The following is a 17,992-nucleotide window of genomic DNA, read 5'->3' as shown; positions in this document are numbered from 1 at the left end:
GAAGAATAGTACTGTATAACGCTATGGAATTATAAATCAAGTCAACCTCTTTGACGGGAGAGGAAATAAAGTCCAGACCTTCCAATGTGTAGGCTAAAGAAGGGGCTGAAGCTAAAACCCTAATTCCTAATTCTGTGCCCCTTTGCCTCCTGTGCTCTGCTGCTTGGCACATAATATATTTTAGAAGCTGAATTCCCAAGATTTTAAAAAGTACAGTGGTTATGTTAACTGCATTTTGAGAATAAGGTGATTATTATCAAGGGTCTATGAGTGATCCATTTTGCTATTAAATGTTTATTTTTACCTTTTGAAAAAAATTCAGGTCCTGGTATAATGTGAATATTCTTTTTTTCTACATAGAATATTTTTAAAATGACCACACCAAACAAGACACCTCCTGGTGCTGACCCTAAGCAGTTGGAAAGGACTGGAACAGTACGGGAGATTGGGTCACAAGCTGTTTGGTCACTCTCATCTTGCAAACCAGGTAAAACAAAACAAAAAAGCTGTTTATAATAACTACTTAACCAGTACACTTTTATTCTATTCTGGACTGACTTTAATATTCTTTTTGTCTATATACTTTATTTTAATTCTAAAATAATTTGAGTTTTCATCTGTTATATATTTCTTCCCAATTGCGTTATTACTACCCACTTGAATTTCTGCATATGTCATGAAGTCTCTTTATCCTCCCCTATCTCTGCTATGATTAAGTTTTTTGGGATAAGTGGGTGATACATTTTTTGAATGATTACCTATCCCAAAGTAACTTTATTTTACTCTTGGTCGAGAGAAAACTTGAATGTCAGTCTTTTTCTCTCAAAAATTTGTGGATGCTATTATACCATTTTCTTTGATGTCATATTGCAAATTATGCTTGTCTCCCACTCTCTTTTTTATATTACTTGTTTTTTGGAAGCATTTAAACTAAGCATGTCAAACTCAAAAGCTAACATGGGCCAAATAAACAAGGTTTGTTTATGTGGGCTGCAAAAAACACACACAAAAGCTTCAATTTTCATAGAAATGTGGGTTTATTTTGGTAGAGACATGCTGAATTCAAAGGGCTGAAATAAATGAGTAACCATTAACATAAAATAATACAATAACTTAATAAAATTTAATATTTTTTCTTGAACATTAACTTATCAGACACTGAATAACTGCACTAATTAATAATCATAACTCAAATAAAGTTATTTTTCTTGTTCTCCAAAAGCGAAATATTTCCTGAAGCTCATACCAAACAAGTCAGCCCAAGACTAATGACATGGCAATTGGCTGTTAAAATATTCGCTGCTAGTATTAGTGGAGAGAAATAGTGTGCCCGCACATAAGTCATATAAGGGAAACGAATGCAACACAATTATAGTAATCAGTCATTAGCAAACGTTGTAGTTCTTAACAATTATGTATAACAGGATATTATAAAAATTAAGTTACAAAATTTTTAAAAAAATATATATTTTATTGATTTTTTACAGAGAGGAAGGGAGAGAGAGAGAGAGCTAGAAACGTTGATGAGAGAGAAACATCGACCAGTTGCCTCTTGCACACCCCCTACCGGGGACGTGCGCAACCAATGTACATGCCCTTGACCGGAATTGAACCTGGGACCTTTCAGTCTGCAGACCGTCGCTCTACCACTGAGCCAAACCAATTTTGGCAAGTTACAAAATTTTTTTAAAAAATGTTTCTTACATACCACAAAAATATTTGTTGTGGGCCACATGCAGCCCATGGGCATCGAGTTTGACGTGCTTGATTTAAACCATCCTGTTTATCAAACTTTCTAGACAGATATATATACACACACACACACACACACACACACACACACACACACTCGCACCTCGTGGCTTGATTATGATCTCTGAATGCATAATAATCTGGCCACTCAGAGTGTGTGTGTGTGTGTGTCTGTGTGTGTGTGTGTGTGTGTGTGTGTGTGTGTGTGTGTGTTAGAGGCCCAGTGCATGAATTTGTGCATGGGTGGGGTCCAGTCAACCTGGCCAGAGCGGGAGGGGACATGGGCAGTTGGCTGGCCTGCCTGCTGGTTGAACTCCTGATCGAGGGGACAATTTGCATATTAGCCTTTTATTTTATAGGATATACAGAGTGGCCAGATTATTAGGCATTCAGAGATCATAATACTCTGGCCACTCAGTATATATGTGTGTGTATATATATATATATGTATGTATGTATATATATATAGTTATTTTATATTTTAAATATACAGTTCTTTCTTTACCATGAGAATTTATTGTCACTTGTGGTGTTTTAGGATTTGGAGTGGATCAATTACGAGATGACAATCTAGAAACTTATTGGCAATCAGATGGCTCCCAGCCTCATTTAGTAAACATCCAATTCAGGTAATAAAATAAAAAAAAATTTTTCTTGAATTTATTGCAGTGATGTTGGTTAATAAAATTATGTAGGTTTCAAGTATACAGTTCTGTAATACCAAACAAAGTCAAGTCTCCTTCCATCACCACTCATCCTCCCTTTATCCTCTTTTACCTTTTCCTTTGGTAATCACCATACTGTCCGTGAGTTGGATTTTTCCCCCCCTCTTAATCTTTTCACATTTTTCACCCAGTCTGTTCTATCTATGAGTCTCTTTCTATTTTGTTTGTAATGTATTTTGTCCATTATATTCCATCTATAAGTGAAATAATATGGTATTTGTCTTTCTCTGACTGGCTTATTTCATAATACTCTCAGTGTCCATCTGTGCTGTTGCAAAAGGTATGATTTCCTTTTTTTTTTTTTTTTTTTTTTTTACAGCCGAGTAGTATTTCACTGTGTAAATTTACCACAGCTTTTTTATCTACTCACCTACCAATGGGCAGTTTGGCTGCTTCCAAATCTTGGTTATCTTCTATACTAATAAAAAGGTAATATGCTAATTAGCCCGGGAAACCTTCCGGGAGACCTTCCAGATGTCCTTCCGGACAAAGCCATGGTGGCAGGACAGAGGCAGAGGCAGTTAGGGGTGATCAGGCCAGTGGGGGAGGGCAGTTGGGGGTAAGCAGGCCGGTGGGGGGAGGGGCAGTTGGGAGTGATTAGGCCAGCAAGTGGGGAAGCGGGGAGGAGAGAAGGCCTGCAGGCAGAGTGGTTAGGAGCAATCAGGCAGGCAGGCAGGTGAGCGGTTAGGAGTCAGCAGACCCAGATTGCGATGGGGATGTCCAAATGCCTGTTTCAGACATCCCTCGAGGAGTCCCAGATTAGAGAGGGTTCAGGCTGGGCTATGGGACACACCCCCATGCATGAATTTTGTGTACCAGGCCACTAGTTGTAAATAACGCTGCACTGAGCATAGGGGTGCATATATGCTTTCAAATCAGTGTTCCAGTTTCTTCAGATATATTCCCAGTAGTGGAATAACTGGGTCATAAGGCAGTTCCATTTTTATATTTTATTTAATTAATTAATTTATTTATTTTAATATATTTTATTGATTTTTTACAGAGAGGAGGAGAGAGGGATAGAGAGCTAGAAATGTCGATGAGAGAGAAACATCGACCAGCTGCCTCTTGCACACCCCCTACCGGGGATGTGCCCGCAACCAATGTACATGCCCTTGACCGGAATCAAACCCAGGACCTTTCAGTCCGCAGACGGACGCTTTACCACTGAGCCAAACCGGTTTCGGCCATTTATATATTTTTAAAATAACGCCACACTGCTTTCCACAATGGCTGTACCAATCTGCATTCCCACCAACGGCGCACAAGCGTTCCCTTTTTTTCCACATCTATACCAACCCTTTTTTGTTGATTTATTGATGATAGCCATTGTGACAGGTTTGAGGTGATATCTCATGGTTTTAATTTGCATTTACTGATGACTAGGGGCCCGGTGAATGAAATTCGTGCACTGGAAGGTGGGAATCCCCTCAGCCCAGCCTGCCCCCTCTCACATACTAGGAGCCCTCAGGAAATGTCCCACTGACAGCTTAACAGGGAGTGGGCCTAAGCTGCAGTCTGGCCTCCCTTTGTGGGAAACGACCGGGCTGATCAGGGGAAGGCACCAGCCCCATCACCACTGCCAGCCACCACAGCCACCAAGGTGTATTCATCAACATGGACTCTAGTCCCTTCACCATAAAAAAATGACAACTTTCTTTAGGCATTTTCAAGATGTGTCTTTCATCGGATATGCATTTCTTTCTTTTTATCCTCACCTGAGATTATGTTTCCATTGGTTTTTAGAGTGTGAAGAGAGAGGGAGAAAGAGAGAAGCATCAATGTGAGAGGGACACTCTGGTCGCCGGCTCCACCCCTGCCCAGGTTAAAAGCCTCTGGCTGAGGCTTGGGGCCTGGACAGGGGCCCCCCAGATCCCTCCCATCACCGGGTCTGGCCCTGCCCCCTTGGCTCTGATTGTAGGCCCGGCCCTGCCCTGCCCAGGAGTCCTGTTGCTCAGGCCCTTCCCAGGTTGCTCAGGGCCCATATGGGGCCTACCTCGGAGTGATCTGGGGCCGAGAAAGTTCCGGGGACCCAGTCTGCTGGGCGCCTACATATGCAAATTAACCACAATCTTGGTTGGGTTAATTTGCATACTCACTCTGATTGGCTGTGGGCATAGTGGAGGTACAGTCAACTTACATGTTTATCTATTATTAGGTAAGATTAGTGGTGCTGAGCGTCTGGTGCCCAATGGTCAGCTGAGCAGCGCTCCCACTGTGGGAGCACACTGATCACCAGGGGGCAGCTCCTGTGTTGAGCATCAGCCCCCTGGTGGTCAGTGAGCCTCATAACTACTGGTCGAGCAGTCATTTGGTTGCTTAGGCTTTTATATTTATAGATTATGCACTAAAGAAAGGACTTTCTGTATTAAAAAAAAGTGTTACATGTAAGCTTGAAAGAAGTTCAATTTGGACTTTATATTTTGTTAAGATAAAACAAAATATTTAACTCCTTAGATATTCTCCCCTTTACAGAGAAAACAGAGAAAATAAGCAACTCTTATTTCTTGTAGTAGTTTCTCAGCTAGTTGAATGAGATTTTAGAAATAGTTCTTATTAATGTGTCAAGGTGGACTTGTAATGCACAATTACAAAGTAGCATTTTCTTTTAGATCACATTGCTGCTTTAAATCAGGGGCAAGCTTTTTTGTTGGCCTGGGTGAGAACTCAATAAGGAGCTGGTATGACATTTTGGGTAACACACAGTTCTCTGTTCATTTAAAATAGCAAAAGGTAGATTTAAAATGAAAACATTCAGCCCTAGCTGAATGAAAGCTTCAAACTTACTTTAGTTTCTAGTAAGCTTTCTTTTTTTTACCTAAAGTTGAGTCTGTTGTAAATGGCATAAGAAAAGTATGGTTTGCTTATCTTTCCCTACCTCACTTATTTACCTTTTCCCATGTTCATTTTGGGGGTAAAAAATGTTTTTATTGACTTGAGGGAGAAGAGAAGGGAGAAAAGGAGAGAGGGGGAGAGGGAAACATCAATCCATTGCATTCCGACTAGGGATAGAACCTGCAAGCTGGGTATATGCCCTGACTGGGTATTGAACCAGCAACCTTTCAGTGCATGGGACAACACTCAACCAACTGAATCACATTGGCCAGGGCTTCTCCTATATTCTTAACTAATTTCTGAACTCTTTAGGCCTGCTAGTATGGAAGTGGAGAAGGAAAATCCGTAATTGCCAATTCTCTCTTGGTGATCTAGCATTGGAGTTTCCTGTATGTGACTATATGTTTAAAGCTAACTGTATCTTATGCACGCTTTTGTGGTTGAGAGAATCTGCTTCCACAGTCACTTAATGCTGCTGTGGGTGATTCACCTGCAACTCTCTTGATGAGGATACATTCATCATTTACTTCTTCAATTCCTAGGCCTTTGGGGATACCTCCAGCTTCCTGATGAGGATTGTTTATCCTTACTAGCCAGAAACTAATATAACCCTTTAGGTTAGCAGGTTGATGAAGTTCCCTTCCACTCTTAGTGTACTTACACTTTTTTTAAATGAATACTATTAGATTTTCTCAGATGCTGTTTCTCTAATTATATGACCATATGATTTCTCTTCTTTGGTCTGTTGAGATGGTCAATTTTAATAATTGCTTTTATTGTAAAATACACATACCATTTATCACTTTTAAGCCTATAGTTTAGTAGCGGTAAGTACAGTCTCATTGTTTTACAACTGTTACCATGTCTAGAACTTTTCATTATCCCAGACTGAAACCATAACTCCCTATACTTTTCTTTACCCAACCTCTGATCACCACTGTTATACTTTTCTGTTTGTTTATTCTTTTTAATTTTTAACTTCTTTAAAATTACTCACCCAAGAATATTTTCCCCCCATTTATTTTTTAGAGATAGTGGAAGGGAGAAAGGAGGGGGAGAGAGGGAGAAACATGGGCTTGAGAGAGACACATCGCATGTGCACTGACCAGGGCCAGATCAAACCTGCAACTGAGGCATGTGCCCTTGACTTGGAATTGAACCTGTGACCCTTTGGTCTGTAAGCTGATGTTCTAACCACTGAGCAACAGGTCAGGGCTTTGTATGTTTATTTTTTATATTTATCAATTTTGGCCATTTGACATCATCTTTGGAGTAATGTCTATTCAAGTTCTTTGCCCATTTTTGAACTGTTTTTTTGTTTATTTTCTTGCTTTTGAGTTTTAGGAATTCTTTATTCTGGATATTAATCCCTTATCAAATACGATTTTTAAATGTTTTATCCCATTCTGTGCGTTGCCTTTTTACAAAAGTTTTTAACTTTTATAAACTCCAATTATTTATGTTCCTTGTGGCTTTGGTGTCATATTTCATTGATTGGTTATAATTGTTCTATTTCATTATTAGTTACTAGAGGCCTGGTGCACAAAATTCATGCATGGTGGGGGGAGGTCTCCAATCGGACCCCTCGGCGGATGTCTGACTGCCAGTCGGACCTAAATTGGCAGTCAGACATCCCTCTCACAATCCTGGACTGCTGGCTTCTTACCGCTCACCTGCCTGCCTGATTGGTTCTAACTGCCCCCTCTGCCAGCCTGATCACCCCTCACTGCCTCTGCCTGCCGGCCTGATTGCCACCAACTGCCCCCGCCCACCCCCTCTGCCAGCCTGATTGCCCCACGCAGCCTGCTGTTCAGTCGTTTGGTTGCCCCACACAAACGCCTCTGCCAGCCTGGCTTCCCCATGCAGCCTGTTTGGTTGTCTGTTCGGTTGTGACGTCGCTTAGGCTTTTATATAGATTGTTGTTAATCCCTTACTGTTCCTTATTTATAAACTAAGCTTTATCATGGGTATGCGACTTCAGTTACATATTAGTCTGCTTTATACTGTCTGATAGACCACTGATTTTCTATACATTTTAATGAGGGATGAAAACTTTTTATTTTCTATTCTTCTCTTTGGAGAGTTTCTATATTTATATCATTATATTCACTATCTCTGCAATGATTAAACTGCTATTAATCCCATTTGATAAATTTCTTATTTCAGATTTCTTTTTCATATCCAGAAATTCTATTTGGTTTTTAAAATATATTTTGTCTCTTCCCATTTTCATGTTTTCTTTCAATTCTTTAAACAGTTTTATGGCAGACTATATTTTCCAGAGTGCTCGCAACATTATTACCTATTGCACATGCTCACCTACAACTTTGTCTATTCAAGAGATGGCATCAATGTGTCTCCCCCTGAAACTGGTTGGGTCTTGGTGGATTTCTTGCCTAAGAGTATGATGTTATTTCTGAGGTTGGGTCATAAAAAGCAATACAAATTCTTCCTTGTTCTCTTTTATGTTATCCTCTCACATGGTGTCCATCTACCATGCTGTGAGAAAACCCACATCAAATGAAGAAGCCCGTAAAGAAATGAGCCAAAGCCCAAGGCTCAGCTGAGAACCAGCATCAGCTTGCCAGCCGTATTAATGAGCCATCTTGGAAGCAGGTTCTTCAGATCTCAAGTCGGGTTGCCACCCCCGACGCTCTGTGGAGCCTTCCCTTCTGCCCAAAGTCAGATTCATAGAGAAAGTAATGACTATTTTTTAAAGGCACTAAGCTTTGAGATGGTTTATTTTACACATATAGGTAGATATTTGTATTTTTAAGTCCTTATTTTTTAAATTCCATTATCTTTTATCTTCTTATATTTATATTGGCCTTTATTGACTGATTTTTCCTTATTATGGTTCACATTTTTCTGGTTCTTTGTGGTAAATTTTTTATTGGATGTTGGTGAGTGCTGGTCTTTTTTTTGTTGTTAATTTGTTTCTTTGTTTTTAAAGAGGATTGAACTTTGTTCTAGCACGCAGTTAAGTTAGTTAAAAATCAATTTGACTTTTTTGAGACTTGATTTTTAAGCTTCTTTATAGGGAATCTAGAGCACCCTTTACTCTAAGGTGGGGGTAGCAAACTTTTTATAATAAAATAGTAGTGTTATCAGTGGATGCCCTCTGTTTCCTCACCTGTTGTTAGTAGAAGTGGAGTTGTTGGGGTGACGCCTGAACCAGAATTTTCTGAGGCCCCCCATGAGAGGATGAGGTATTGTGGGAAGCTTTATTGATGATGTAAAATTAAGGGAGTTCCCTTCCAGGATTCTATCTCCCTCCATCTCTCATGGAAAAATTCGTCAGCAGGGCAAGAGTTAAGGCCACTGCCCAGAGTCTTCGCTCCATATTAAAGCACAGACCAATTTAGCAACTGGCTGGCTTAGCTTGTGTTTCCAGCTGCAGTCCATTGTGTGTGAGATCCCCATGGCCATGGACTGTGAGGCTGCTTAGACCACATGGCAGGTTAATATACAGTTGGGGGTGGGTCAGGGAGCAAGAGAGTGCAAGGGAGCTGGAGCATGAGAGAGAGAAAGTTTATTTGTCTGGGGATTATAACTGGGAACTTATCCAATTAACTCTTCAGGATCTCATGTGCTTGCAATGGCTCTGCCCCTGTAGCCAGTTATCTTTTCCCCAGGTTAGACTGACAAGGACTTTCACTATGTCACACCACCTTCACAGTGCATGTGCCCATCTCCCCCTTTGTTGGGGCCCTTCCTCCATGATTTGCAGAGAATGGACTGATGTCCCTGGGCAGTGTAAAGCTGCCCAGGGGACCATGCTTATAATGTCTGGCTTCCCCTTTGCTTTCCTTCCATTATCAATATTAACTAGCTGGTTATGATAGTAACAGTAGTGTTTTAGGCCTTGCAAATCATATTTTAGGTTCTTCCAGCTGCTCAAGTTTGCTATTATAGTGCAAAAGCAACTGTGGACAGTATGTAAACGAGTAGGTATTGCTTTATTTCAATATAAGTTTATTAATTTATTTTTAAATGTATTTTATTCCTTTTTTACAGAAAGGAAGAGAAAGGGATAGAGAGAAACATCAATGAGAGAAACATCGATCAGCTGCCTCCTGCACACCCCCCACTTGAATCTGGGACCCTTCAGTCTGCAGGCCTATACTCTATCCACTGAACCAACCTAGTTAGGGCAATATAAGTTTATTTATAAAAATAAGTGGCAGGCCCTGTTTAGTCTGTGTGTAGTTTGCTGATGATCCCTACTCTAGGGATCCAAATTTTTGGTTTTAGCACCATTCTATTTTGTTATTTGACTTTATACCTTGAACCTCAAGAGTTTGTAGTTACTCAATATAGTATAGTTATATAGAATACACAATCTGGCTCTGTGTAAAATTCCTAGATGTGGAAATGAGACCAGTACCTTAACTGCAATCGGTGCATAACAGGAATGAGAACTTCTAATAGTAACAGAACTATTTTTTCTTCTTTAATATGTTTTTATTGATTTCAGAGAGAGAAGGGGAGAGGGAGAAAGAAAGAAACATTAGTCAGCTGCCTCCTGTACACCCCTTCCTGGGGATTGAGCCTGCAACCCCAGCATATGCCCTGACTGGAAATTGAATTGTGACCTCCTGGTTCATGGGAATGACGCTCACCCAGCTGAGCCATATCAGCCAGGCTAGTAATAGAACTTTTATTTTTTATTCATTTATTGTTAAAACTAGTGGCCCAGTGCACAAAATTTGTACACATTAAAAGGGAACTAATTAGTGGAAATATTTTAATATTGTTATTTGCCCTTTCACTACAATAGAAGTGTCAGAGATGAAAGAAAATTAGTAAAATGTATATGAAAATCTTTCTCCTGTCAGAATCGGGGTGCACTGTGGGACACAAAGTCAAGTCCCCGCCCACCTGCGTGCACCTTGAAGTCGTGTGAGACCCAGACTTGGCCAGCCCCACTCCCATTGGGCGAGATCCAGACTCGGCCAGCCCCACCTCTGTCAAGCCCCAGCAGGTGGGAAGCACAGCCTCAGGTATCCCATCAAGCCCCCTCAAGTCCCCTGGCACACTGTCAGGTCCTCTGGCCCAGGGCAGGGGGTGCGGCCTGAGGTCCCTCAGGGCAGGGGGCTCAGCCTCATGTCCCTCGGTTTGGGGTGAAGGGCGTGGCCTGAGGTACTCCACCCAACATCAGGTTGAGGGGCATGCCTTGAGATCTGCCGTCAAGCCCTGCCAGGCGGGGTGCGCAGCCTGATGTCCCCCGGGTCAGTGCCAGGGTAGGGGGCACAGCCTGAAGTCCCCTGGGGCAGAGTTGCAGCTTCAGGTTCCCTGGCCTGGGGCGAAGGGTATGACCTGAGGTCCCCCAGCCCGGCACCAGGGTTGGGGCCCTCTGTCTTGCCCTGCCAGGTGGGGTTGGGGACAGAGGGGGAGGATGTGACCTGAGATCCCCCATTGAGCCCTCCTGAGTAGGGGGTGCAGCTTCAGGTCCCTTGCCCTGGCTTGGTGCCATGCAGCCTCAAGTCCCTGTTGATCACTCGTTATGGGAACCCCACCTCCTCTGTGGGTGCAGCCATCTTGTGATGGCGTGAGGGTTAATTTGCATATTGCCTCTATTATATAGAATATGTGTGTGTGGGTATACATGCATATATATATATATATATATATATATATATATATATATATATATATATATATCCTAATCCTAATATATAAAAACCTAGGGTCTGTAACAACTGAAAGCTCGACTGAACACTGGAGGTCAGTCCTACAGTCAGTGCTGGGTTGCCGTAGTGACCCAGCACTGACTGCTGCCGCTGTGGGCGCTGCAACCCAGCACTGACTGCTGAGGGGGCTGCAGATCAGGCCCAGAGAGAGGCAGGGTCTGATCCGCAGCCTTCATGGCAGGTGTTGATCAGCTCTTGCCTCTCTTTCTCCATGGAGACTGCCAATCAGCCACACCTTTCTGATCAGGCCTGGAAATAGGCCTGGAGACACTGACTGGCATAGAAACCGACCAGTCAGAACCAAATCTGGGTGAACTGTGAGGAGCCAATGGCTGCCTAGGAGGCGGAGCTTTTGACACTGACTGGCATAGTAACCAACCAATCAGAACCAAATTGACCAGCACGGGAGGGCAGTTGGGGGTGAGATCAGGCCAGCAGGGGAGGGCAGTTAGGGTGATCAGGCTGGTAGAGGCAGTTAGGGGTGATCAGGCTGACGGGAGGGCAGTTGGGGGCGAGATCAGGCGAGTAGGGGAATAATGCCTTTTAGCCAGATGTTATGAAGATAAAAAGGAAAAGGGGCTGTTAATCACTAGGAGTGTTTGTCACTAATCTCTTCTGTTGAAATTTCATGGGTTCTAAGTTAGTTGGGAAATTATTCAAGAGTTATAGCAGGTGGAGACTGAAACATCATTTTTATAAAACTGACAAAGTTTTATAAGAGAAAGGGGTTTATATCTGCAGTCAAGTGTTTTCCTAATATTGAATCTAGAATTACACAGACTTACCCGTCCAGTTAAGAAAGTAATAGACCAGGTAGAGCCTGTCCCTATTAAATGTTTACTGCCTGCCAGCAGCTCTTTCTCAGCAGAAAGAAAGTAGTGGGTGAGGGAAGAGAGAGAGTCTGGGAATTACTTATGTCATCAGAAATGAGTAAGTGTTACCCTGTGCCTTCTCCCTTCCTATAATACCTTATCCTAAGAGTTTAGCAGGATGCCTAGAGTATAGAAAGCATTTAGTTTTTGGTGATTATTACTACATTGATGATTTAAGCAGTTTGAGTAGCTGGTAGTACTTCTCATAATCTATGTATTTAACCTTCCCACATGCACTGCTATTTTAAATTCACCATGAAATAAATCCTATCCTATATGATAAAAGGCTAATATGCAAATGGACTGAATGGCTGAATGACTGGTTACTATGACACGCACTGACCAGCAGGGGGCAGACGCTCAATGCAGGAGCTGCCCCCTGGTGGTCAGCCAGAAGTTGGGTTCACGACTGGCAAGTGCAGATGCGATGGCAGGAGCCTCTCCCACCTCCGTGGCAGTACTAAGGATGTCCTGTCCGACTGATAGCCCGGGCCTGCTCCCTGTGGGACATCAGTTGGACATCACCGAGGGTTCCCGGACTGGACTGAGGGGCCCCCCAAGTGCACAAATGTTGTGCACCGGGCCTCTAGTTTATAAATAATTTAAAAAGGCTTTACTGATACTTTTTAGAGCAATAACTTTAAACTTTGGTGAGGTCACAATTTCCTTTGCAAATTTAATGAATCAATGTATATAGCATAGATTATACATATGATTTGTGGAGATACATGGGCCTTAGGATAACATCCCATGGTGTAGATAAAATTTAAAGAAGTGTAAATACCTGCATAATACTATAATTATCATCAATGACTGTTGAATAAGCTAAGTACAATTTGTTACGTACTAGTAGGAAGGTGATAGTTTAAGATCAAGTGAGGCAGACAGACACACGTTTGAACTCCTACAATTCTTACCTACTAGCTTTTCGACTTTAACGTATTATTAACCTGAGTATTATTTTATCTTTTTAAATCAATGAAATGAAGGTGATAATAGCTCCCATATCACAAAGTTGAGGAGTACATGAGTTAATACACTTAAGCCATTACTTCTGGGCTGGATAGAGTATTCACTGGCTATTTGCTGCTGTAGCTGTTGTTTTTACAGTGATTAGTGTTATTGTTATTCTTTGTCTTTCTAACCTCACCCTAATTATCTTATAGGTTCCAGTGCCTAAATTGTCCTGTATTTTATAACTTGGAGATAAAATTACTCTGATTAAAAAGCTTGGTCCTTTAGATCTGTTTTCATTTTTTTAGAAAGAAGTCCTTAAGAATAATCTTCATGATATAGATCTTTCTGTCTAAGAAAGACCTTTTACTGCCTCCTTATGGCTCATCAGAGAGAAAGTCTTTTGTGTGCCCTTCAGAATTTTCCTTTCTTCCTTTGCTTCCTCTCATATCTCCTTCCTGGCTCTGCAGAAACAGAAAGATGTCCGTTTGATACCTCTGGCCTCTTTTTAAAACCTGGTAATGGTATTTATCCTGTCAGCAGTTCCTGGGTAGTTAGCATTTTACATCTTCATCTGTCTTTATTATTTGCAGGAAAGTCCTTAACTTTCCCCATTCCTTTCTGATGAATAATAGCTTGGTCTACAGAAGTTTGGTCCCTCACTAAGAGTTACAGATCCCCTGCTGTTTTTATAGGTTGACTTTTGACACAGACTGCTTCTGTTCAAGGAGCTCATTGTTGTTAAGTTAGTGCCAGTTTATACCAGAACTTAACTTTTAAAGCACATTTAAATGGACTTCTTGGTGTGTGTGTGTGTGTGTGTGTGTGTGTGTGTGTGTGTGTTGATGTTTAAAATGGTCTAAATTTTTTTTTAAGGACCAAAATAACAAATGCTTATTGTTAAAAAATTTTTTTAAAACCACATACCAGATGTACCAGTTAATAATGTGGATTTTTTTCAATAGATGGCGTTACACTTATGTTGATATATATGCAATTTGATATGTATACTGTTTTGTTGTATTGACAGCAAGCTTCAAAACATCATATGTCAAATTTTATGAAGGTGTTAATAATACACTTAAAAATGTTTAAATAAAAATTAAAAAATGTTGAATTTCATGCCAAAGAAGAGCATTTGTGGGAAGTTTTAATTCATTAGTTCTTCATTTTGAAGAAAAGTGCTACTGAAAGTTATCGTATACTTCCAAAGCTTATGGTGAACATTCTCAATCTCAAGATACTTTTGAATGCTGGTTTAAACACTTTAAAAGTGATGATTTCGATGTAAAAAACAAAGAACATTCAGGTTAATTGAAAAAGTTTGAAGACTAACAATTACAAGCATTAATGGATGAAAATACCTGTCAAACTCAAAAACAACTTGCAGAAAGATTAAATGTTGCTCAGCAAACAATTTCTGATCATTTACAAGCAATGGGAAATATTTTAAAGGAAGGAAAATGGGTGCCATATCAACTGAACAAAAGACAAATGGAAAACTGAAAGTGATCAGTAAAATGTTGCTTCAACTGCATGAAAGAAAGTGACTGGCAATGAAAAGTGGATTTATTTTGAGAATCCCAAACTCACAAAATCATTGATTGATCCAGGTCAACCATCCACATTGACTGCAAGGCCAAATCGCTTCGGAAAGAAGACAACGCTCTGTGTTTGGTGGGATCAGGAAGGTGTGTTGTATTATGAGCTTCTAAAACCAGGTGAAACCGTTAATACTGATCGCTACCAACAACAAATAATTTGAACCATGCTTTGATCGTGTAATGACCAGAATGTGCCAGAAGACATGGCAAAGTAATTTTGCTTCATGATGACGCACCATCAAATACTTCAAAACCTGTAAAAGACACGTTAAAAGATGTTTCCTGGGAAGTATTAACCCACCCACCATATTCACCAGACCTTGCTCCTTCAGATGACCACTTGTTCAGATCGATGGCACATGCATTTTCTGAACAGCACTTCAAAACAAATGAAAAAGTGGAAAATTGGGTCTCTGAATGGTTTGCCTCAAAACAAGACACATTTTATAGGGACAGTATCCATAAATTACCTGAAAGATGGGGGAAATGCATAGCTAGTGATGGACATTACTTTGGATAAAGCACTTTTGATGTTTCTCTTGAAATTATCATGTTTTCTTTGATTACAAAATCTACATTATTAACCGGTACACCTGGTAGATAAAGAAGAAAAATATCTCCCATAGTTCCACACCACCAAAATTATCATTTTCAAATCGTTTTTGTATGATTCTATTTTGGCTTAACTGTTTCTTCTTTGCTCACATCTTGTTCTTGACTTTGCTCTAGATAAGCAATGCCTGTCTATATAAGCAAAATGTGTATCTATGTTCTATGTTTTTTACATGTTTTTCATTTTTATCATTGTTAAAAGTAAAGAACCTCAAAACTTTTTATTTAGATAATCATTTTAGCAAACAGTGATTTTTAAAATAAGAAGATAAGATGTTTTGGATATAATCTTTCCATAAGATAAAGATCATGTTTTTATTTTATTGCTTTTTAGAAGAAAAACAACGGTGAAGACATTATGTATTTATGCGGATTACAAATCTGATGAAAGCTATACTCCAAGCAAGATTTCAGTCAGAGTAGGAAATAATTTCCATAACCTTCAAGAAATTCGGGTATGTATGTTTTAAAAATATGTATGTATCAATCAGACTCTTTAGAAGATAGTCATGTTTGATATTCAGAGAGATTAAAATGTTAATTTAGGGGTGGGCAAAAGTAGAGAAACAGTCATTTGTATGGAAAATAATACAATAATCTATACTAATAAAAGGATAGTATGCTAATTAGACCAGATGTCTTCCAGACATCCATCCGAACAAAGCCACAGTGGCTTCGAGGGCCTAGGGCAGGAGAGGCCTCCCAGTCCCGGCACCATGCCTCCACAGAGGCTGGACAGGCTGTGACCTGCTGTGCCTCAACCTCCCGCTGCCCCTCCCCCAGCCGGCCTGGCCCCAGGTCGCCCCTCACCCAAAAGTGGGTAGGGGGTGGGGCCAACGCTAAGAAGCAAGGGGCCAGTAGCTACAGCGGGGTGATGAAGGCGGTGCCTTTTCATAATCGTCCCACAGTAGGACATCCCCTTAAGGGCTCCCAGACTATGAGAGGGGATAGGCTGGGCTGAGGGACACTCCCCTTCTCCCTCCCTTCCCTCCCCCTTGTCCCCCCTACTCCAGTGCACGAATTTTCATGCACTGGGCCTCTAGTAAATCTATAATAATAAAAGTATAATATGCTAATTAAACCAGCCAGTTGAGTTAGCATTCTTTCCTGTCAGAAAAATCATTGAACTCAAATAATCATTAAAAGCTTTAAATTCATTGGTTCTGGGGGATCTGGGAAGCACCTGTGATTTTTGAAATACTTCCAGTTAACTTGTTGGCCTGGACTCTTACTTGACTTGTTTATATTAAGACCCTGTCTTTACTTGTATTAATCACATGAATGGGTCATCGTATTGAGAAGTCGTTTGGGATCAGAATTGCCTTATATTGGTTTAAAACGAAAGATTTGTCATATAATTGCTCAGGCAGGTTGAAATATGTGAAACACTGGAAATAAAGTTTTGATTCAAGATATATGTGGTATATATTTGAAATGTTCACTAGATGTCACTGTTGTCCTTTAATTACTAGTCTCACTTCTTAGTTAATAAGTTCAAGACCTGAAGCAGTTCTTCGTTGTACTAGTTTTTCCTAGAGAATATATATATATGTATATATATTTTTTTTATCAAAAATTCCTTGATACATTTTGGAAATGCACACCTTCACACATGATTTCTATATTTATGTGTTAAATATATGTTTTGTATTCTGTTGTAAACTGGAGAAACTTTGACATTTGGGCCATTGTGGAATACTTTTAATCTAGTTTTTGCTTCTATTATATCATTTAAGTGCCAAAACATTAGCCATATAGAATAAGGGCTCTTTTAGGTAGTGTCTTAATTTTATACCAAGTGTGTTTATATTTCTGTGTAGTGACCACATAGCCCCATGAGACCAGTAATACTAAATATTACCAGGTGATAATGTAAGTTGTTTTCCTGAAAAACTTAATGAACATACTGCTTTTCTGCCACAGTTCTCACTAAGGAACCATAATTCTTATATTTTGCTTTAAAATATTAGTGCTACCTTTGCAATTCATGATATAAATGTACTTCATCTTTTAATTATACATCTTTATACGGGATTTACTCTGTTTATCTTTTTTCACTTTATAAGTTGAAGAAATAAGAATCTCAAAGCACTTTGTTTTTTAAGGGAATATATAAGCAGATTGTGATTTTATTTCTTACATTACTGCTCTGTAAGATCTAAATTGCTATTTTAAAAAATCTGTACTTCTAACTCAGATAGTCAGTGATTAAAATAATGTGAAATTTGAGGTTTGAGAACCATAATTTTATTAGTTATAGGACTGATTTAACTGAGTGGAAAATCAAACTAAATCTTTATATTTTTCCATGGATACTTGCCCACTCGAGGGTGTAGTATGTATTAGAGTGTTTTAATAAGTTTTCCTTTTTTACTAGAAATTATGGATTTGTTTACTTGAAACGCTCTAAAAACCTATCTTCTGTAATTTTATTATTGGTTTGAGTAGTAAATAAAGAATTTTTAGTTCAGAGTGAAAAAAGCTAATGGCTATCTTATTTATCCAAAAATGACTCTCTCTATCATATGTTTTCCTTCATTTCAGTGTTGAAGCATGACTTTATATCTAGATCTTTGTTACCTTTGTTGAAAATCCCTCTGAAGAGATGAGGCACTTCCTTTACTATTTTAGAATGCATTTGTTAACCTCTAGACATGAGAAGGGACTTAAAATGGAAGTGAAGTTTATAATCTCTGCTTAATGGCTTTGGCCAAATAGAACATTTTTGTCACGAAAGCTTAATTTAATTATGCTGTTCATTCTACTTCTTATCTCTCTCAAAATTATCTATCCTATACAAATTGTAAACAAACAATCTAAGAATATTTTATGTTTATAATTTATTGCTTTTACACGAGACTATTTCTAAATAGAAGTGATATTTAACACTCATTTAACATGAATCTTAATGTCATTGTCTTTTTAGAATACTTTATTTCAAGTGT

At 39.7% G+C, this 17,992-nt stretch overlaps 1 protein-coding gene across 1 annotated transcript in view; it reads left to right on the top strand.

The window, feature by feature from the left end:
- Positions 1–17,992, top strand: part of ANAPC10 (anaphase promoting complex subunit 10) — a 45,918-nt gene that overhangs the window by 1,500 nt on the left and 26,426 nt on the right. The window contains exons 2-4 of the mRNA XM_084886358.1: positions 361–487; positions 2,291–2,381; positions 15,382–15,502. Coding sequence (XP_084742484.1) covers positions 373–487; positions 2,291–2,381; positions 15,382–15,502 — 327 coding nt within the window. The 5' untranslated portion in view covers positions 361–372. The remainder of the gene's footprint in view (positions 1–360; positions 488–2,290; positions 2,382–15,381; positions 15,503–17,992) is intronic.

The sequence above is a fragment of the Pipistrellus hanaki genome, assembly GCF_964339955.1.
Source record: "Pipistrellus hanaki genome assembly, chromosome: 5".
Classification (NCBI taxonomy): domain Eukaryota; kingdom Metazoa; phylum Chordata; class Mammalia; order Chiroptera; family Vespertilionidae; genus Pipistrellus; species Pipistrellus hanaki.
This window is presented reverse-complemented; position numbering and strand designations above follow the sequence as displayed.